Consider the following 17,232-nt stretch of genomic DNA (forward strand, 5'->3'; position numbering starts at 1 on the left):
GAGAAAAATACACTGCCTAAAACAGAAATACATCCGCACGCTTACACACACAAAAACATCAATAGGATACACTTCTTAGCACAGGTTGTAGAATCTCGAACGATGTATGAACTCAACTTATAATTCAAGTACATTTTTCCTTTTATTTGTACATTAGCTTATAGAGTCAAGTTCGTGAGCGCACAATTTACATTTACAATCCAAACCTTTCGTAAACCTGTTAGTTAAGAACCCATTCAGGATCTAATCCAGGTCCTAGATTGTTCATTGGATTCATTCTGTTGAAGTGCAAAAATACTACTTCATTTTGTTAATATATCACTGTCAACAATATCAACATTATGCTAATATGTTGGAGATTATTAGAAACTATGTGAAGAATGGTTGGTATTTTGTTTTGAAGCATACTCTCCACAAAGAGAATGCTGATATTGTTATCCTTGCAAAGATGGAAGCCAACTGGTTAGACTCGTCGATTATAAATATTGGATTTTATCAATCTAACTTTGAATTAAAGATTTTTATCGAGTAAACTTTGAATTAAAGAAGCAAGTTATATATATATATATATATATATATATATATATATATATATATATATATATATATATATATATATTTATTTTTTTTAAGATTTTAACTACATAAATATTTAATAAAAAAAAACTACATAAATATTAAATATTTTTACTATTTTTAACACTAGTATCTTCTAATAGTAATAAATAAAGGTACTCACTCACTCATAATCTTAGAATCAAGGTCAACATGGTGGTTAGTGTGGCTTTGAGAGTAAGGGGCATTTCTATTTCCTATGTTCATTATAAAAAGCAATTTAAAAAGAAAAGGTGTCCCTTCTTTGTAAGATAGAGCAGTAGCAAGTAGTTCTTATCTTTTAAAATGACAAGAAGGATAAGTATAATCCACCGTTGATTTTCTGCCACATTGACACGTGTCATTACATAGAGACTTCTTCCAAATCTCCCTAGATTGGATTTTTATTGTGGACCCATCGTTGCTAAGTACAGACCAACCATTTGACAAAGACGGCTTAAACCAGACAAAAAAGATAACCAAAGAAACGACGTCGTAACATTAACTTGAGTTCAGTTTTCCGTAATGAATCGAGCCCAAAAAAAGAGTGAATAAATGATAACAACGAAAACGAAAAAACAAGAAAAATAAAAACAGAGGCAAAAGACATGTTTTTGTTTCACGTGTGTCATCAACACCCTCTTCATTCTCTAATTCTCTTGGATCTCTCTCTGAATCTCAATTTCTCGTCCTTCTTTTCTATCCATTCAAATTGATCCAACCCTCTCTACTATCTGCAAATTTTTCTTTTGGTGAGTTTTCATTCACTCAATTTTATTGGTAGTTCATAATTTGGTACCAATTTTTAGTTTCCTTTTCTGGCTTTTGTTTAATCATGCATCGTAAGTTTGATTTCGTTGAAACATATGTTAATGATAGTGGTATCATAAATGTTATGTGCAAACCACCAAATCGGTCCCCGAAGTTGTAACACTCTAAAATTTGTCTCTAACTTTGCGAATATTTCAAAAAGGTCCATGACTTTGTTAAATTTTGCTCATATTAGTCCTTCAAAGAATATATTATTAGGGACTAAATTGATAATAAGTGGATAAACTTGAAGACCAAATTAATAGTAAGCTGTAAAATATAGGGACTTAATTGATATTAAGTGGTTAATATAGGGACCTACTTGATAATTTTAATAGAGTCATGAACCTTTTTAAAATATTCATAAAGACAGGGATATCTTTAAGTGTCTTGCAAAGTCAGGGATTATTATGGTGGTTTACTCTTAATGTTATGGTTTTGTTATGGCATGCACTCTGAGTTTGACAGTAGATTAAAAGAATCAACATCGAAACTATTTAATGAAGAGTTTAAAACATGTTATTTTTGACTAATGCAGTAATGTGCATGTCTCTTTCTGAAAGCACATGTTAACAAGACCCTATTGACCCTAGAATTAGATGCCTAACTATATAGCGTGTGTTTGGTTCTGCGGCGGAGAGAATTGATTTTGGCAAAATTGATTCTGTAAAATTGATTCTGGCCAAAATTGATTTTAAGCTGAAGTGGTTTATGTTTGGATATACTCATGAAAAAGTGAGTTGAACAAAAAATTTGAGTGTAAAAATCAATTCTAGAATCAGAAGCTACGATTTCTAGCTTCAAGTAGAATCAATTCTGGAGGCAGAATCAATTCTACTTTTGAGAAACCAAACAAGTCAGAATCAATTCTACACGTCCAGAATCAATTCTGGATGCTCCAGAATTGAAACCAAACATACACATAGATTAAGATTATTTTGTACTATAGAAAGAAGAATCAGCGAGTTTTAGTGAGGATGAAGTTTCATAACAGCATCACGGTGTACTCTTTATTTGCTTAATTGCTTTAGGTTGTGTATGGTAAAGTAGGTGGAAGATGGAAATGCACTTATACATGTTAAAGACTACTATATGATATTGGAAATTTCTATCTCAAGCTGTATCATGTCCAAATGCTTCAGATTTATAATTTTCTCTGATATAGCTTTCTTTTATTTGCATTACACTAATGCTATTATCTTTTACAATTTATTATAGTAGTGCCAATCATACATATATCAATGTTAGTTTTTATTATTTTTTATTGGGGGTAAGCTAATCACAGGCTATCTTATTTGTGATATCATTGTTTTTACTTGTGACATAAATCCGTTGTAATGGATTCAGATGCTTTAAACTACAGGTATTTTTGTTTTGCTCAGAGGTTATGAAAGAAAATAGATAAGTGATGGCGGCAGCAGAAGCGAGGACTTTGTGGCAGAGAACTGCTAATCGATGCTTTGTGCAGGAAGATGCAAAAAGAGCTCCCAAGTTGGCTTGTCGCCAATCTTCATGTGCAGCATCACAACTGGTTGATCCTGGACCTGTCAATACAGCAGATGCATCAGATGGTGCTGCCATTAATGCCACCCATTTTAACATCAAGTCATCATTTTCTCATCCATCATCTGACCCTCGGTGGTGGTTGCATTTGCAACCTAATCATGGATATAAAAAAGGTTTAACAAATGAGAAGTTAAGTGCATTGGAGGAGGAGGTGGAAACTCTGATAGCTAGTGATGAAAGTAAATTTTCTTGTAAGAATTCTCTAGCATTTCCTGAATTAATGGATGTGATGTCAAAGCATGAGATAATGGAGATTGATTCTATTGCCTGTTCGGTGTCCTCCAAGCAAACAAATGATTTTTCCATGGAACCAGATTATTCTTGGATTGAAAGTGATAAAGCCGAGCCGTGGTGGCGGACAACAGACATAGATGAGTTAGCTTCTTTTGTTTCTCACAAATCACTCAACCATATTGAGAATTGTGATCTCCCGCCTCCTAAGAAGAAACATCTTACTGGATACCCTTGTTCTAGGGTTATTACTAATGATGACAAAATAAAGACAGCATCTTATAACTTGGAAGGCAAATCCGGAAGGTTTTCCAATTCGAAGCAGGGTCCTTCTGCCAATGAAGGACTCTTGTATTTTGCTTCTGCCAAATTTTCAAGGTATTTTCCTGTTGATATCAAATAGTCACATCAATGCCTTAGGGATTGTAGTTTGAGGTGTGTATTGTTTAATGCCTTGATTGAATAAACAACTTAATTAAGCGCTTATCATATAATTGCTTATGTATAAGCTATTTCTATAAAAAAAAATAGAGTTAAAATGTTTTCAAATAAGTTATAAGATGTTTTTCTAAGCTATCCCGGAGAGCTTATGGACGTGTCATAAGCTATTTTCATAAGTTCTCATAGTCTCATGTATAGTGTTACACGTGCTTATGTCAGCTAATAAACTCAAATAAGTCAATACCAAATGGTTCTTAGTAGAACTTGTTGATCTTGCTCTTATGCTTTTTATTTGCTTAATATTTACTTGGACCTACAACTTCATTGCAGTCATACCCCTATACACGAGGATGTCAAGCAGAGTGAACAAAGTTCTGAGGGAAACACCAGCAAAACTCAACTAATGGAGGCATTATGTCACTCTCAAACACGCGCAAGGGAAGCAGAAGAAGCAGCAAAACAAGCTTATGCAGAGAAAGAGCACATTATTGCACTCATTTTTAAACAGGCTTCACAACTTTTTGCGTATAAGCAGTTGATTAAACTGCTGCAGTTGGAAACTCTCTTCAATCAGATTACCAATAATGATCAGTCAACCTCTACTCTCTTTCCGGTGTCTCTTCCGTGGATGTCGTATGAACATAGGAAATCACGGAAGAGAAAGCAGACATATTCCAACAGCAGACGTGATAGAGAAGGCAAGTCAAACTGCGATATTACAACATATGCTGTTGCGATTGCGTTAGGATTAAGTCTTGTTGGGGCAGGCTTGCTATTAGGTTGGACTGTGGGTTGGATGTCGCCTCGTTCGTAGTTCTGTAACATATTTGAATCATTGTCTTGTTTGTCATATTTTATCAGATCTGTCTGTATTTTTGTAGATTAGTTGGTACATAAGCTTTGTAATTTTGTATGTATGTTAATCTTTTTCTGATGATTACAAACAGATATTTCTCTTAAAAAGCCTAGCTAGGACAGTATCCAATGGGTGAATTAGTGTTATATTTTCGACATCCATTCTTGTTTTTGTATAGTATGTTGTTGATTTAAAATAACAAAGTCATGTTGATGATGGATGGAATCAACAAATTTGAATCAATGATTAAGAATCACGTGTGCTTCTATGAATTTCAAAACATTATAATTAGATAACAAATATTTATGATCATGAAGGATAGATATATTTATAAATTATAAGGTGTTTGTTCAGGTTGATAATCAAATGTGACTAGGTCTAAACACAATCAACAGTTGTACTTGTACTTTAGAGTATTTGGTGTGTGCATAATAAATACTTTTAAAAGAATAAACAAGCGAACCCGGAGTATTTACACTACCGGAGTGAGAATAAGGGATTAGGAGCAATGCAAGGTGAGAATAGCAATCACCTAACATGTACTAGCATTTAGTGGGCTGGATGGGCCAGCTTAAGTCTGTATTGGCCCAAATAGCTTAGGGAGAAGGAAGAAATTAAAAAAAAAAAAAAAAAATTGGAATCACACACACAGAAAGAAGAAAGGAGAAGATACGTGGTTGATTGAAGAGAAGGAGTTGGAAGTGAGAGAGGAATTCGAAATCGAAATCGAAAAATGGCTGTGATGGAGAAGCTCAAGATGTTCGTTGTTCAAGAACCTGTCGTCGCTGCTTCATGCCTCATCGCTGGCTTTGGTATCTCTCTAAACCCAATCTTAACTAACCTTTCTTTTGTGAATAATTTCATATAAAAAAAATACTCTATTACTGCTATAATTAGGGTTTATCGTTGATTGATTTAGCTTCAAATCCATTCAATTGATTATTGTGATTCATTCATTGAATCGAACGCTGCAATTTGATGTACAGAAAATTATACAAATCTGTAATTTTGGTTTTTGTCTGATACGCACCACTCTCAACATCTTCATTGTTAGCTGTATGAGTGTCACCGAGCAAATCATTTGGATGTGATATACAAAATTTTATTAACAAAATGTGTTTCTGCTATATTTCATGAATTGCAAATGTGGGTCTTAAACTCCATACTCGATTGAATTGGCCACATGAGATCATGTTGTCGGTTATCATTTACATCAAAATCATGAAAAACTATGTTTGTTTGGAAGTTGATTATCTTGTCTAATCACCACCTATGCCTAATCACCTATGCCTTTTATTTGGTCAGATAGATTACATTATAAATGCAACCAATTTCAAGTTGTTTATTGATTATCTTGTCTAAAATAGTGCTAAGTTACAGCTATCTGTTTGATTCTCTTAGATCCCTGACTGGGTGCTGGGAAGGGCATAAATCCCAATAAGATGTTACCTTTGGTGGTCTTAAATTGATTCGTGTTCTATATAACCGGTTTATATTGTGTCACGTTTCTGCTTCAAATTAGATTTGGCATACGGTTGAACCTGTTTCTTGTTGGATGTCGTTGTTTTCTATTAACATGCTATTAACTTACTGTTGTGAAATTTTCTGCAGGCCTTTTTCTACCGGCTGTTGTGAGGCCTATTCTGGACTCATATCAAACAACAAAGCCACCTCCTCAACCTGCTTTGAGCGACGTGAGTGTTTCTTTTGGCTTTAACTTTTTTGCAGTATTGTTTTGAAACCGAATAATTTGTATAAATTTTTAATATTTATCTCATCATGACGGAGTAACATTATCTATACTAATTTCTAGTTTGTATTGCTATGTCCTCAAATCCAAAGGGTTCCAATTTGCTATCTTCTGTTTTTTCTGAATCACTTGTAATAAGAGCCTTTAGTGGAAGTTTGTTGTGGAAGAAGTAGAGTTTCAGCAAAAACCATCCCCTACATTCAGTTTTTTTTTCACCAGTATAACTTGAGACAAAGCGCCCAGTGTTTTTAAGTGCCCGCAACTACAATAGATGTAAACCAGCCATTAGTTGCAGGAATAGCTCTCTTGATGTTGTTTTAGATGCGCTCGCTAGTACCATTTACTTTTATGGTTTTCTTATATTGGTACCCTGTGTCATTGCAGGTGGTTAACGGTATGACAGGTCAAAAGTAAGCTGATTTACTTGAGATACAAGGGGATAATTGCCAACTTCTCTGCTTGAACTTTTTTTCGTTATGTGAGTAATAAAGTACCTAGTTACAAAACATTTGATTGAACATCCATTTGTAACACAATCTATCAGTTCCAGAGACTTCATTTCATATTTAGGTTAAGTGTTTGGTTGAATGTCAGCTTATTCTGCTGCCTGATTGATTTTGCCTTTACTAGCAAATGCACTTTATGAATTGTTCCTCTAGTGACAATATGAAGGAGTTTTGTTTAGCTGACTGGAATACATGAGTAATGTTTATAAATGAATTGGCACAAATACTTCTTGATGTTATTTTAGCTTGTCATGATATCATGCTTTCACTAGGATTTAGATAATCTCCTTTTCCTCTCATTTTCACATTCATGTTAGGTGTTAGGAGAGAGTGACACAAAAAATAACTTTATTAACCCTACATTCAAAATCAAAATTGGGTAAACAATTTCCTGTCTCTCTATTCACTACTGAAATAAAACATTGTAGGACTGAAAAAATGAAAGTACATAAGTGGTGCAAATGGTTTATATATGTAATTATTGCGTGAATGAGTATATTTTTATATTTAATGTATGAAAAGATAGCTAATTCAATTTCACATTTTGTTGTTTGAATTAAAAAACTAGTTTAAAGTTTAAGTTTATTTTAACCATCTCAAACTTGTTGCTCGCTTACCTTCCATCCATGTGTAATTATCTTGACCGTCTCAAACTTTTTTTTTTTAATAATAAAAGATTTATAAGTAAATTTATACTTTAATTGGTTAGATGCATTTGGAAAAAAAAATTAAATCTGTTAGAGACAATATCCAATGTTAAAAAATTTATTATTAATTTGTATATAAGTTTCATATAATTGTTGTTATATGATAATTAGTGTTGAAATTACATTTTCTATACTTTATGAGATCTTATAATATACTGTCAGTTTGTCTATGATATATAATTTATTATTATCCTTAATCAACAGTTTATGCTAATTTATTTTTCAAACTTATGCGCTATTGTCGTCACCGTAAGCGATATTTTTATGAAAATGAAAACTAAAGATATGTTGAATGGAAAAGAAAAGGAGAAAACATCTAGGCATTTCATAAATTCATAAGATTATTGTATGAAAATTGCAACTTGACATATTGAAAACAGAATATAGATTTAAATCAATAAATAAATCCAAATGTAATTTTGCCCTCAATTTTATTGGTATGCTACTAGTAGAAGCATACGTGAACTGTAGCCAATTCAATGGAGTTACAACTTGGAAAAATTTCTGTCCATAAATATCATTTTCACTGGACATCAGGCGAAAAAGTCATAAAAGTGGTTGAAACTTCACTTGTTATTTGGCTCTAATAAAGACAAGCACTAGAGAGAATTAGGAAGCAAATGGAATGGAAAAAAGGAGAAGGAAATGATAAAAGAGACATGATTGCAATTATGCAAGGGAAGAGAGTAGTAGTAATTGTCACATTACTAATTGAGATACACCTATTACTAAATTCTACTAGTTGGTAAAAAAACCATGTACAACTTATCACCATCTCACTAGAAAACAGAGACTTCAGCATGAACTAACCCCACACACACTTTTACAATAGCGTAGCAGCAGGAAAAGCTAGTTGTGTTGTGTCTTCCACTATAATGAACATGTCATAGTTATCATCACATACATAAAGATAATATAGTACAGATGATGCCCTGGATAGTTTTGCAGACACATGATTCTTTACCGGCAAAATCTCAAAGCCTAAGGCCATTCCCATCTTTCTTCTTCAGCCTTTTGCTCCTCCATTTAAGTGGAACCACCTGCTTCATCCCTTGACGGATGGTTGTCTGCAAATCAAAAATTAGAAGATCATTTGCATCTGCATTGTAATAATGATAACAACATATATTTCACGCAAATACGAACAAATTAATCAAATTAATACAGTTCCACAAGACACAGGACACACGACTTTTGCGACACGCCGAAGAAACATGCATGAAAAAAGAGTTAAAGCTTACCCAGACACGAGACTTGCCCTGATGAGAGAGGCTGGAAGAGCTCCCAGAACGTTTCATCATCTTGTTGTGAGTGACAGTAGGTTCTGCAATGCCAATGGTTCCAGTAGAAGAAGATGGAAAAACATGACTACCCCCACTGATCTGATCTCTTTTGACATTTTTCCTCCAAGAACCGAACCAAGCACTGTCTCTTTTGATAAAGACATCCATAGTACTACCAAGTAACCCTCTATCACTACTAAAAGAACCATAGCAACTGTTGTCTTCGTCAATTTTAAAAGACGGTGACCGGAATCTGTTGCTGGATACATAAGGACCCTGCTGCAAAAGAGTTGGAGATGGCACTAGCAACCTCGGAGGAAGCTCTAAACATTTTTCAGTGGGATTGATGAAGGGGACAAGAGCATTGCAAAGCCTCGGCTTTCCGGGTTCTTGTTCCCAGCGAAAGGGTACTGAACCTGAGGTTTGCAGTGGTGGAGTCACCGTTCCAGGTCTCTCTGGGGACTCCATTTGCTTTTGCAATGGTGAGACAGAGAACAAAGGGAGCCTTGGTATGCTGCTCTCTTGCTCTGATGCCTTTGCTTCAGAAACCATCACACTTACTCTCAAACTGTCTTTGTTTTGAGGGTTGGGATGTGATGTGGTCAGGACTCAGGAAAATAATAATGAAGGGGAAATGATTTATATAAAACGGGAAAAAATGATCATTTGGTGAGTGAGTAGAGTACTGAAATGAATTTGTTTGCAGAAGGGGAAAGTATGTGAGGACATTATTAGGTGAGAAGACCAAATATGTATTGTGTGTTACTTTCCGTTTTGTCTTAGTGTGCAGTATTATATTACCGATACTACCCTTACCTTTTTTACAAGTAAAAATAAAATTATAGTGGAAGATTACCCGTCACTTTAAGCTACAAATTTTGCTCGTTCATAGAACACTTACAAAAGTAATTATAGTTACCGCAACAAGAGAAATTAGTAAAGCTTAAGCTCACAAAATGTTACATGCATACCACATACTACATTGTTATTTGAACCTGTAACATGCTGAGCAAATAATACACTATCATTTGTTGGTTTGCCTTAAAAATATAAGTAAAGAAATTATGTGTAATGCAATTTTTTAATTGTATTTAAGCCCACTCTAGAGATCATCATGATCATGCCACCCTTAGCATATTTGTCTTGTGTCAAAAATTGACAGACCGATGACATTTTCATCATTTGAAAAGTAACAAAAAGTAGCCACTCACTTAGACCACTGCTATCACTCCATTTTACACGAGGACAAAAATTCTGCAAAGCAAGACTATTTTGTCGGCATACTATAAGTAAGTGGGTGTAAAGGTATATACATATATGTTATTTTAGACAACAAAAAAAAAAAAAAAAAAACTTATACTACTGTATACCTTTACTCTCATTGTATGAATATCAAAATTTGAGCTACATTGTCAACGCTGCATAAAAATGTTGTTTTATTTCTTAAGACTACAATTTGTACCGAAACATAAGGTGATTATATCTTGCCATGCCATTGCCATTATAAGCTTTGGATGCCAAATTCATTTGGATTGACAAGTGAAAGTGACGTATCGTTAATTCATTCCTGTTTGCTACCGAACACCATTATATAGATCTCCTTCAATAATTGCTAATACATATATGAGATGTCAACAAATATCACATATCAGCTTCATCTAATTTACGTAAGTACCCAAACTATTTATCCCTTGAAACATGCTTAACGTTGATTCTAAGTTGATTTCCTTGTTAATCATTATTCTTACAAGTTATTTTTATATGGTGATAAGTTTTCAACACAAGTTACTAGAGGACAATAACTTCTTCATTTGACCTAAAAACTTGGAGCAAAGATTACCATATCACCCTAATAAATTTTGGAATGTTACACTCACCCCCTTAAAAGAATTTCATTTCCAAAATTTCGTGGCCAACTAATAACTCTGAGCGTTTGCTGCGCTACTTTTATATTTTTGTAAGAAAAAAAATATTTTAACCACATTAACATTGTTAAATATATTGGTGTATTTACTATATTAGGATAAATACAAAATAAAAAAAATATTAACTTAGGAGTAAAAAAATAAAAATTACGAAGGTGAACTTTTTTATGAATGATACATTAATAATAATAATAGGCAAAAATGAGGGGAAAAATTATAAAAAGAACACCATAAAATTATGAGAGGGTTCTGGATAGGAAATAAGGGCTATGAGTATTTTCTATCTATACTTGACTAATTTATACGATAATTTCTCTTCAGGCTCCCGTGTTTCTTTTTCACGCCTTGGATTTCGTTTTTTCTCTTCGATAAGAACTTCGGTTTATGTTTACCGAATTTCTTTTGCCTTGAAAAAATAAAATCGTTTTCTGTTTACCAAAATTTTCCTGAATTTGAATTATAAAAAACTTCGGTTTCTACAAACTGAAATTTTTAAGGTAAAATTGAATTTTAGGGGGTAACAAAGAATCACATGGTGCCTAAAGAGAAATTATCAATTTATACGGGCTTATAGAAAAAGCCCAATCTAATTTGGTCTGAGTGGGCTCAGGCTTCAACTCGTGGAAATAGAAAGCGAAACGCAGTCGTTTAAGATAAGAAAAAAGAATAACCGTCTTTTTTTTTTTATATATAAGATTGCAAAAGCCAAAAGGTATAATAAACTGCGAAGCGATCTAATCCGAATACACTGAATCTGTTTCATTCATTCATTCTTCTTTCTTAAAATTCATAGTTATCGTTCGTTGTTCTGCGTTTTCTCCAAAACATGGCCACGGCTTCAGGTATATCTCTTTTTCCCCCAATTCAATTTTAGGGTTTCTTATTCTCTTAGGTTTCCGTTAATTCGTTCATCTGCGAATCGATCAACATGGTAGCGAACGCTCAATCTGTTTCAATTTTATTTTGTACCCAAAAAAAATAGGGTTAGGGTTCATTGATTGAAAATTCTTTGTAATTTCAATTTTAACATGATCGTGTACTTTGAAATTTGTTTTAGTTAGACGGTTTATTAAATTTGATTGGTGTGAATTGCAGTTGCATTCAAATCCAGGGAAGATCATAGGAAACAGATCGAACTCGAGGAAGCCCGTAAGGCCGGGCTTGCACCTGCTGAGCTTGATGAAGATGGCAAGGAAATCAATCCCCATATTCCTCAGTATATGTCCTCCGCACCTTGGTATCTTAACGCTGAGAGACCCGTAAGTTTTTCCCCTCCCTCTTATTTTTCTTAATTAGTTTTTGAGAATCTTATAGAATTTTGTGAGGAAGGTTAGAAAGATTCTAGATGAAAATTTGTTGTACTTATGTTCAAAATATGAAGGAGAAATAATTTAGTGTAGAAATCGATGAGAGAAGCATCTCATAATTGATAAACATACATAATTTTAAAACTGAAGATGAGCTTAGTTGTACTACAGCGACAAATTCTTAATTAATTACGTAGAATTGGTATAAAGATCAATGGAGTGCAAAACATTTATTATGTCTTAGTGTTGTAAGATGAATCCGTTATAATCTCTTGGTGTAGTGTGTTGAGTGGAATGAATTATTGTGTTTATTAAGTATAGGTATACAGTAGCAAGTGATATTGTCCCAATTTATCATAAAGGGGTTTGATGGGTTGAATTTTCATGTATATAGATGTATATTATGTTGGTCTATGTTACACGAATTGAATGCTATTTTGCTCTAAGATTTTCTGCACATTCGTAGCATTTATGCTATGACTAATGCTTATTAATATATTTTTGTCCTTTCAAATCAAAAGAATTGGTATTATAATTTTATAAAGCACAATCTTTAAGTCAAGTAGCAAAACCTATATTCCTCTTGAACCCCCTTTTCAAGTGTTGAGGAGAAAGGACAATTTTGACCAACTTTTGTAGCTACTTGAATAATAATGTTATTTAATTCTATTCTAATTAGAATGATATGCAATCTCTGGATTTTATAATGATTAGTTGAAGTATTTTCACTTTCTTAAGAATAATGACCTAGATGAACAAATTTTTGTTCAAAAATATAATATACGGTTAAATGTCATTGAGGTATGCCTAATGCGATACTGTTATTTACTGTTAAATATAGCTGTTGCTTAAAGTTAACACAACAAATTGTAAATCATATTAAATATATATATTTTCCAACGATTATCTTTTTGTGTGCCTACTGGTTCGCAACTAGTATTTGATATATAAAAACTAACATATTCTTCTGTTTTCTTCCTTCCAATTGTAGAGTTTGAAACATCAAAGGAAATGGAAGTCTGATCCCAATTACACAAAATCATGGTACGATAGAGGTGCCAAAATATTTCAGGCCAACAAGTACAGGAAAGGTGCCTGTGAGAAGTAAGTGATCTCTTTCACTATTTCAAAAGGCGTGTGTGTTTGTGTGCTGTGCCTTCTAATGTTATGGATGCTTCTTGTCTATCAACTTAATAAGAAAATGAAATTAAGTATATGGCATCTGTCTTGGACTGTGTGTGTATTGTCTCAATAGCTGTCAAATTCTCTTATGAGTTTATGAACACTGTCAAACTAGTACAAATGAACCCACACAGAATCTTTTAGCTAAATTCTTCTAGTTAGTTTACAAGCTTTGATTGATGCATGGTTTTTGTGTCAAAATGACTTTTTGGCGGATTTAGTTGGATATTTGAGGTTAATTGCATCTACTTTGCACTGCATATTAGGTTTGTAAGAGTTAATTACTTAATCTGATATATGGATCTTATTTTGTTCTGTTTTGTTATTAAACTTTATGGTATTGTTGTGAGGCAAAAGGCATCATAACAGCTGTCTTGGGTCAATTATTGAATCAGTTTCTACTTCATTCCCTTTACTTTTTTACAGTTGGAATCAGGTTTAATTGTATTTACTTCATTATGTTCATTACTAATACTAAGATATTTATTTTGTATTATTTTCAAAACATGTGAACTCTTGCATGTTGACAATTCAAGTTTGTTGGGGTTTCATGTGTCTACCTAAACTATCATGTTTGAAAACCTTGCTTGTCTGTACATATATTTAGATTGTCATTCTCTCTTCTAAGTTTAGGTTAGTAGCTTAATATTCATCTTTACTTTTTTTTAGTTGCGGAGCTATGACACATGTTTCCAAGGCATGCATGGAAAGACCACGGAAAGTAGGAGCAAAACATACAAACAAGCACATTGCTGCTGATGAAAAGGTAGAAACTTTTGAGCTTGACTATGATGGCAAACGGGACAGATGGAATGGGTATGATTCGTCAACGTACGCTCGAGTTATTGAGAGGTACGAAGCCAGAGATGACGCTCGTAAGAAGTTCTTGAAGGAAAAACAGCTGGAGAAATTGGAGAAGGGCGACCAAAATGATGAGGGTGCTGCAATTGATGAGGCTGAAGATGATGATGAAGATGATTTAAGGGTAGATGAGGCAAAGGTTGATGAAAGCAAACAAATGGACTTTGCAAAGGTTGAGAAGCGTGTGCGAACAACAGGTGGTGGGAGTACAGGAACTGTGAGGTAATGTTTATGTTGTTCTCATTGTAAAAATGCAAGGCTAAGTTGATTGGTCCCATATTTACAACTAACACTTCTATTATTTTTCACACATGGATTGTAACTGAAATATCTTAACCTTCAGGAACCTACGTATTCGAGAGGATACTGCAAAATATCTTCTCAATCTTGAAGTCAATTCTTCACATTATGATCCCAAGACCAGGTCCATGCGTGAAGATCCTCTCCCAGAGGCAGATCCAAATGAAAAGTTTTACTTGGTAACTTGTCTCGAAGATCAATTTTTTTAGGAAACTTAATGTTTTTAGTTTTTATTGCTTTTGCATGTTAATCTTGTATTTGAGTTTAAAAAAAATTATGTTCTGTGTAGGGTGATAACCAATATAGAAATAGTGGTCAAGCTTTGGAATTCAAGGAGTTAAACATCCATGCTTGGGAAGCATTTGACAAGGGACAAGATGTTCATATGCAAGCAGCTCCTTCCCAAGCTGAATTGCTCTATAAGAATTTCAAGGTCATGAAGGAGAAATTGAAGTCTCAGACGAAGGAAACTATTATTGAGAAGTATGGCAATGCAGCTGACGAGGACAAGCTTCCAAGAGAACTTCTGCTGGGTCAGAGTGAGAGGCAAGTTGAGTATGATCGTGCTGGTAGAATTATTAAGGGACAGGTAAGACTTGCATTGTACATCTTTACTGTCGTAAAATTTTAAGTTGCGTTATGCTTGGGAAGATTTTTGTTCAACTCAGCATTATGCTTTTTGTTGTTAGGATGATAGTAATTGTTATTTTCTGTTGTTTCTAATAGGAAGCTGCAATCCCCAGAAGCAAGTATGACGAAGATGTTTACATTAACAACCACACAACTGTTTGGGGCTCATGGTGGAAGGATCACCAATGGGGTTTTAAGTGCTGCAAACAGACAATACGTAATAGCTATTGCACTGGTGCTGCTGGTATTGAGGCTGCTGAGGCTGCAAGTGATCTCATGAGAGCTAATATTGCACGCAAGGAGGCTGCTGCAGGTTTGTATGCTGATACCATATTCTTGATGTGCCTCTATCTCCTTCTCTTCTCTGTTGTTATTAGTTTCTTCTTCTATGTTTGATTATTGCTTGTTCATATTTTGCATCTTGATTCTTCGTTGTTGATCTTTAACTGTTTTCTTGAATCCGTACAGAGGATCCGACACCAGCAGAAGACAAAAGGCCTGCTACATGGGGAACTGATGTACCAGACGACCTAGTTCTGGATGATAAATTGCTTGCTGACGCACTCAAAAAGGTAATATAAATATATCAGCCATACACGCGGACACACAAAATTTTACGCTTCAACATCCCTCGATATTTATTAGTTCTATTGTTTTTTCTTATTCTATCTCGTGTGGAATTAATTATTGGTTTATGCCAATAACTTTGTCGACCTTAATTACCAAGTTCGAGACACCAATTGATTCAAACTAAATATTGCATGTAATTTGTTGAAATTATGACTGTCTTTTTTTTTTTAAAAAATAATGTTATGGTTTAGCAATAGACGATGGATTTTCTATTTTAGCATAAGGTAAAATAATTTATTGTGGATATTTGAATCTTTTTGAGGTGAATTATTCAGATATTCACGTGTTTGTGCATTGTGCTGGTATTTTGCAGGAGGATCAAAGAAAGAGAGAAGAGAAAGATGAGAGGAAGCGGAAATATAATGTTAGATGGAATGATGAGGTATAATTTTCTTTTTTTTGCTGGTCGAGAATTTTATTTGTATACATACACTCTTGTTGCAGATTTTTAAATCGATTTAATGCAAACAGGTTACTCAAGAAGACATGGAGGCATACAGGATGAAGAAAGTTCATCATGATGACCCGATGAGTAAATTCATGAACTAAGCTTTGGATGGAAAAAATGCCTTCATTCATTCCATTACAAAGCCACAAATCTTGTTTTTTTTACTGCCAGAAGGATTGGGCAAAATGGATGATATTGAGAAAGGGGAGCAGGTTGGAATTCTTGATATTTTGAACCGCTGCTTTGTGGCTAGTTAGTTATTTTAGCATTTGGAACACTAGGCCATTTAATGGTTCAATAGCCTCTATTGAATAGAGTCTATTCTTGTTTTTTCTTCCTTGTGTATCAACTTCCGGTATCACGTCATGTATGTATAAATTTATCATTCCGGAGTTATATCGTTAGTTTGATGACTGTCTGTGGTAAAAGAGTTAACGTGTTTTTTTTGTAAGAAAATATATATTATAGTTAGGGTTGGGAACAGGCCGGCCTTGATAGGCCTGAGCTTGACTTATGATTTTTCTTCAGGCTTGAGCCTGATTTACGGCCTATCAAATGTTATTTGTTTTGGCCTGACCTGAGCCTTTTTAAAGTCTGGTCTGGCCTTGTAGCCTATTTAAAAGCATGTGTTACATAAAAGTCTCTATAGTCTTTTTAAATAGGCTAAACAGACCTTAAAAGCCTATTTTACATTTAAATTTTTATAATTTCTTCAACATTAAGAAAAAAACTAATAAAATGATTAGCACAATAATTAAAAAATAATATATTTTTTCTTTGGGAAAAAAAATATAAATAATAATAGGACAAAACTTACATGCATTTTCATACATGCATTTCTTACTTTTCCTCTCACAAAGAGGTGGTTAATTGTGTTTTTTCATTTTGAAAAAATAAAAGAAAATTATTTTTTAATAAAAAAAACTACCTCTTTGTGAGAGGAAAAATAAGAAATGCATGTATAAAAATGCATGTAAGTTTTGTCCATAATAATAATTAAATATAAACATATCGGCCTATTAGGTTTTGTAGGCTTTTTTAGAAGCATGAGTCTGGCCTGTTTATGTAAACAGATTTTTTTCAAAGCCTAAGCCTGACAGTTTCAATAAACAAGCTAGGCCATTAACAGGCTAGGCCAGGCTTACACAGGCTGAAGGCGCCTGTAGGCCGTCTGACCTATTCCCAATCCTAATTATAGTTGAATT

At 33.8% G+C, this 17,232-nt stretch overlaps 4 protein-coding genes across 6 annotated transcripts; 3 read left to right on the forward strand and 1 right to left on the reverse strand.

Moving 5' to 3' along the window:
- Positions 1 to 1,031: 1,031 nt before the first annotated feature.
- Positions 1,032 to 4,659, forward strand: LOC123889553. Of its 3 annotated transcripts, none has more exons than XM_045938937.1 (3): positions 1,032 to 1,346; positions 2,768 to 3,579; positions 3,973 to 4,659. In XM_045938937.1, exons 2-3 carry the CDS (start codon positions 2,813 to 2,815, stop codon positions 4,454 to 4,456), a joined length of 1,251 nt encoding a protein of 416 aa, XP_045794893.1. In that variant the 5' UTR covers positions 1,032 to 1,346; positions 2,768 to 2,812; the 3' UTR covers positions 4,457 to 4,659. The 3 variants fall into 3 exon arrangements, with proteins under 3 accessions (XP_045794893.1, XP_045794894.1, XP_045794895.1); XM_045938938.1 differs by having other exon boundaries at positions 1,100 to 1,346; positions 2,752 to 3,579; XM_045938939.1 differs by having other exon boundaries at positions 1,100 to 1,346; positions 2,787 to 3,579.
- A 471-nt stretch (positions 4,660 to 5,130) lies between these two features.
- On the forward strand, positions 5,131 to 6,993 carry LOC123889554. The gene is made up of 3 exons (XM_045938940.1): positions 5,131 to 5,310; positions 6,110 to 6,192; positions 6,633 to 6,993. The coding sequence occupies exons 1-3, from the start codon at positions 5,232 to 5,234 to the stop codon at positions 6,660 to 6,662; spliced, it is 192 nt and encodes a 63-aa protein (XP_045794896.1). The 5' UTR covers positions 5,131 to 5,231; the 3' UTR covers positions 6,663 to 6,993.
- A 1,137-nt stretch (positions 6,994 to 8,130) lies between these two features.
- Positions 8,131 to 9,540, reverse strand: LOC123889555 (uncharacterized protein At4g00950-like). The gene is made up of 2 exons (XM_045938941.1): positions 8,703 to 9,540; positions 8,131 to 8,528 (listed from the first exon to the last, which is right to left on the reverse strand). Exons 1-2 carry the CDS (start codon positions 9,294 to 9,296, stop codon positions 8,436 to 8,438), a joined length of 687 nt encoding a protein of 228 aa, XP_045794897.1. The 5' UTR covers positions 9,297 to 9,540; the 3' UTR covers positions 8,131 to 8,435.
- Positions 9,541 to 11,329: 1,789 nt separating this feature from the next.
- Positions 11,330 to 16,423, forward strand: LOC123889556 (pre-mRNA-splicing factor SLU7-A-like). The gene is made up of 10 exons (XM_045938942.1): positions 11,330 to 11,511; positions 11,765 to 11,928; positions 12,968 to 13,080; positions 13,828 to 14,241; positions 14,363 to 14,498; positions 14,609 to 14,908; positions 15,046 to 15,262; positions 15,418 to 15,521; positions 15,893 to 15,961; positions 16,051 to 16,423. The coding sequence occupies exons 1-10, from the start codon at positions 11,496 to 11,498 to the stop codon at positions 16,126 to 16,128; spliced, it is 1,611 nt and encodes a 536-aa protein (XP_045794898.1). The 5' UTR covers positions 11,330 to 11,495; the 3' UTR covers positions 16,129 to 16,423.
- The last annotated feature ends 809 nt before the right edge of the window (positions 16,424 to 17,232 follow it).

Source organism: Trifolium pratense, linkage group LG6 (assembly GCF_020283565.1).
Source record: "Trifolium pratense cultivar HEN17-A07 linkage group LG6, ARS_RC_1.1, whole genome shotgun sequence".
Taxonomy (NCBI): Eukaryota; Viridiplantae; Streptophyta; class Magnoliopsida; order Fabales; family Fabaceae; genus Trifolium; species Trifolium pratense.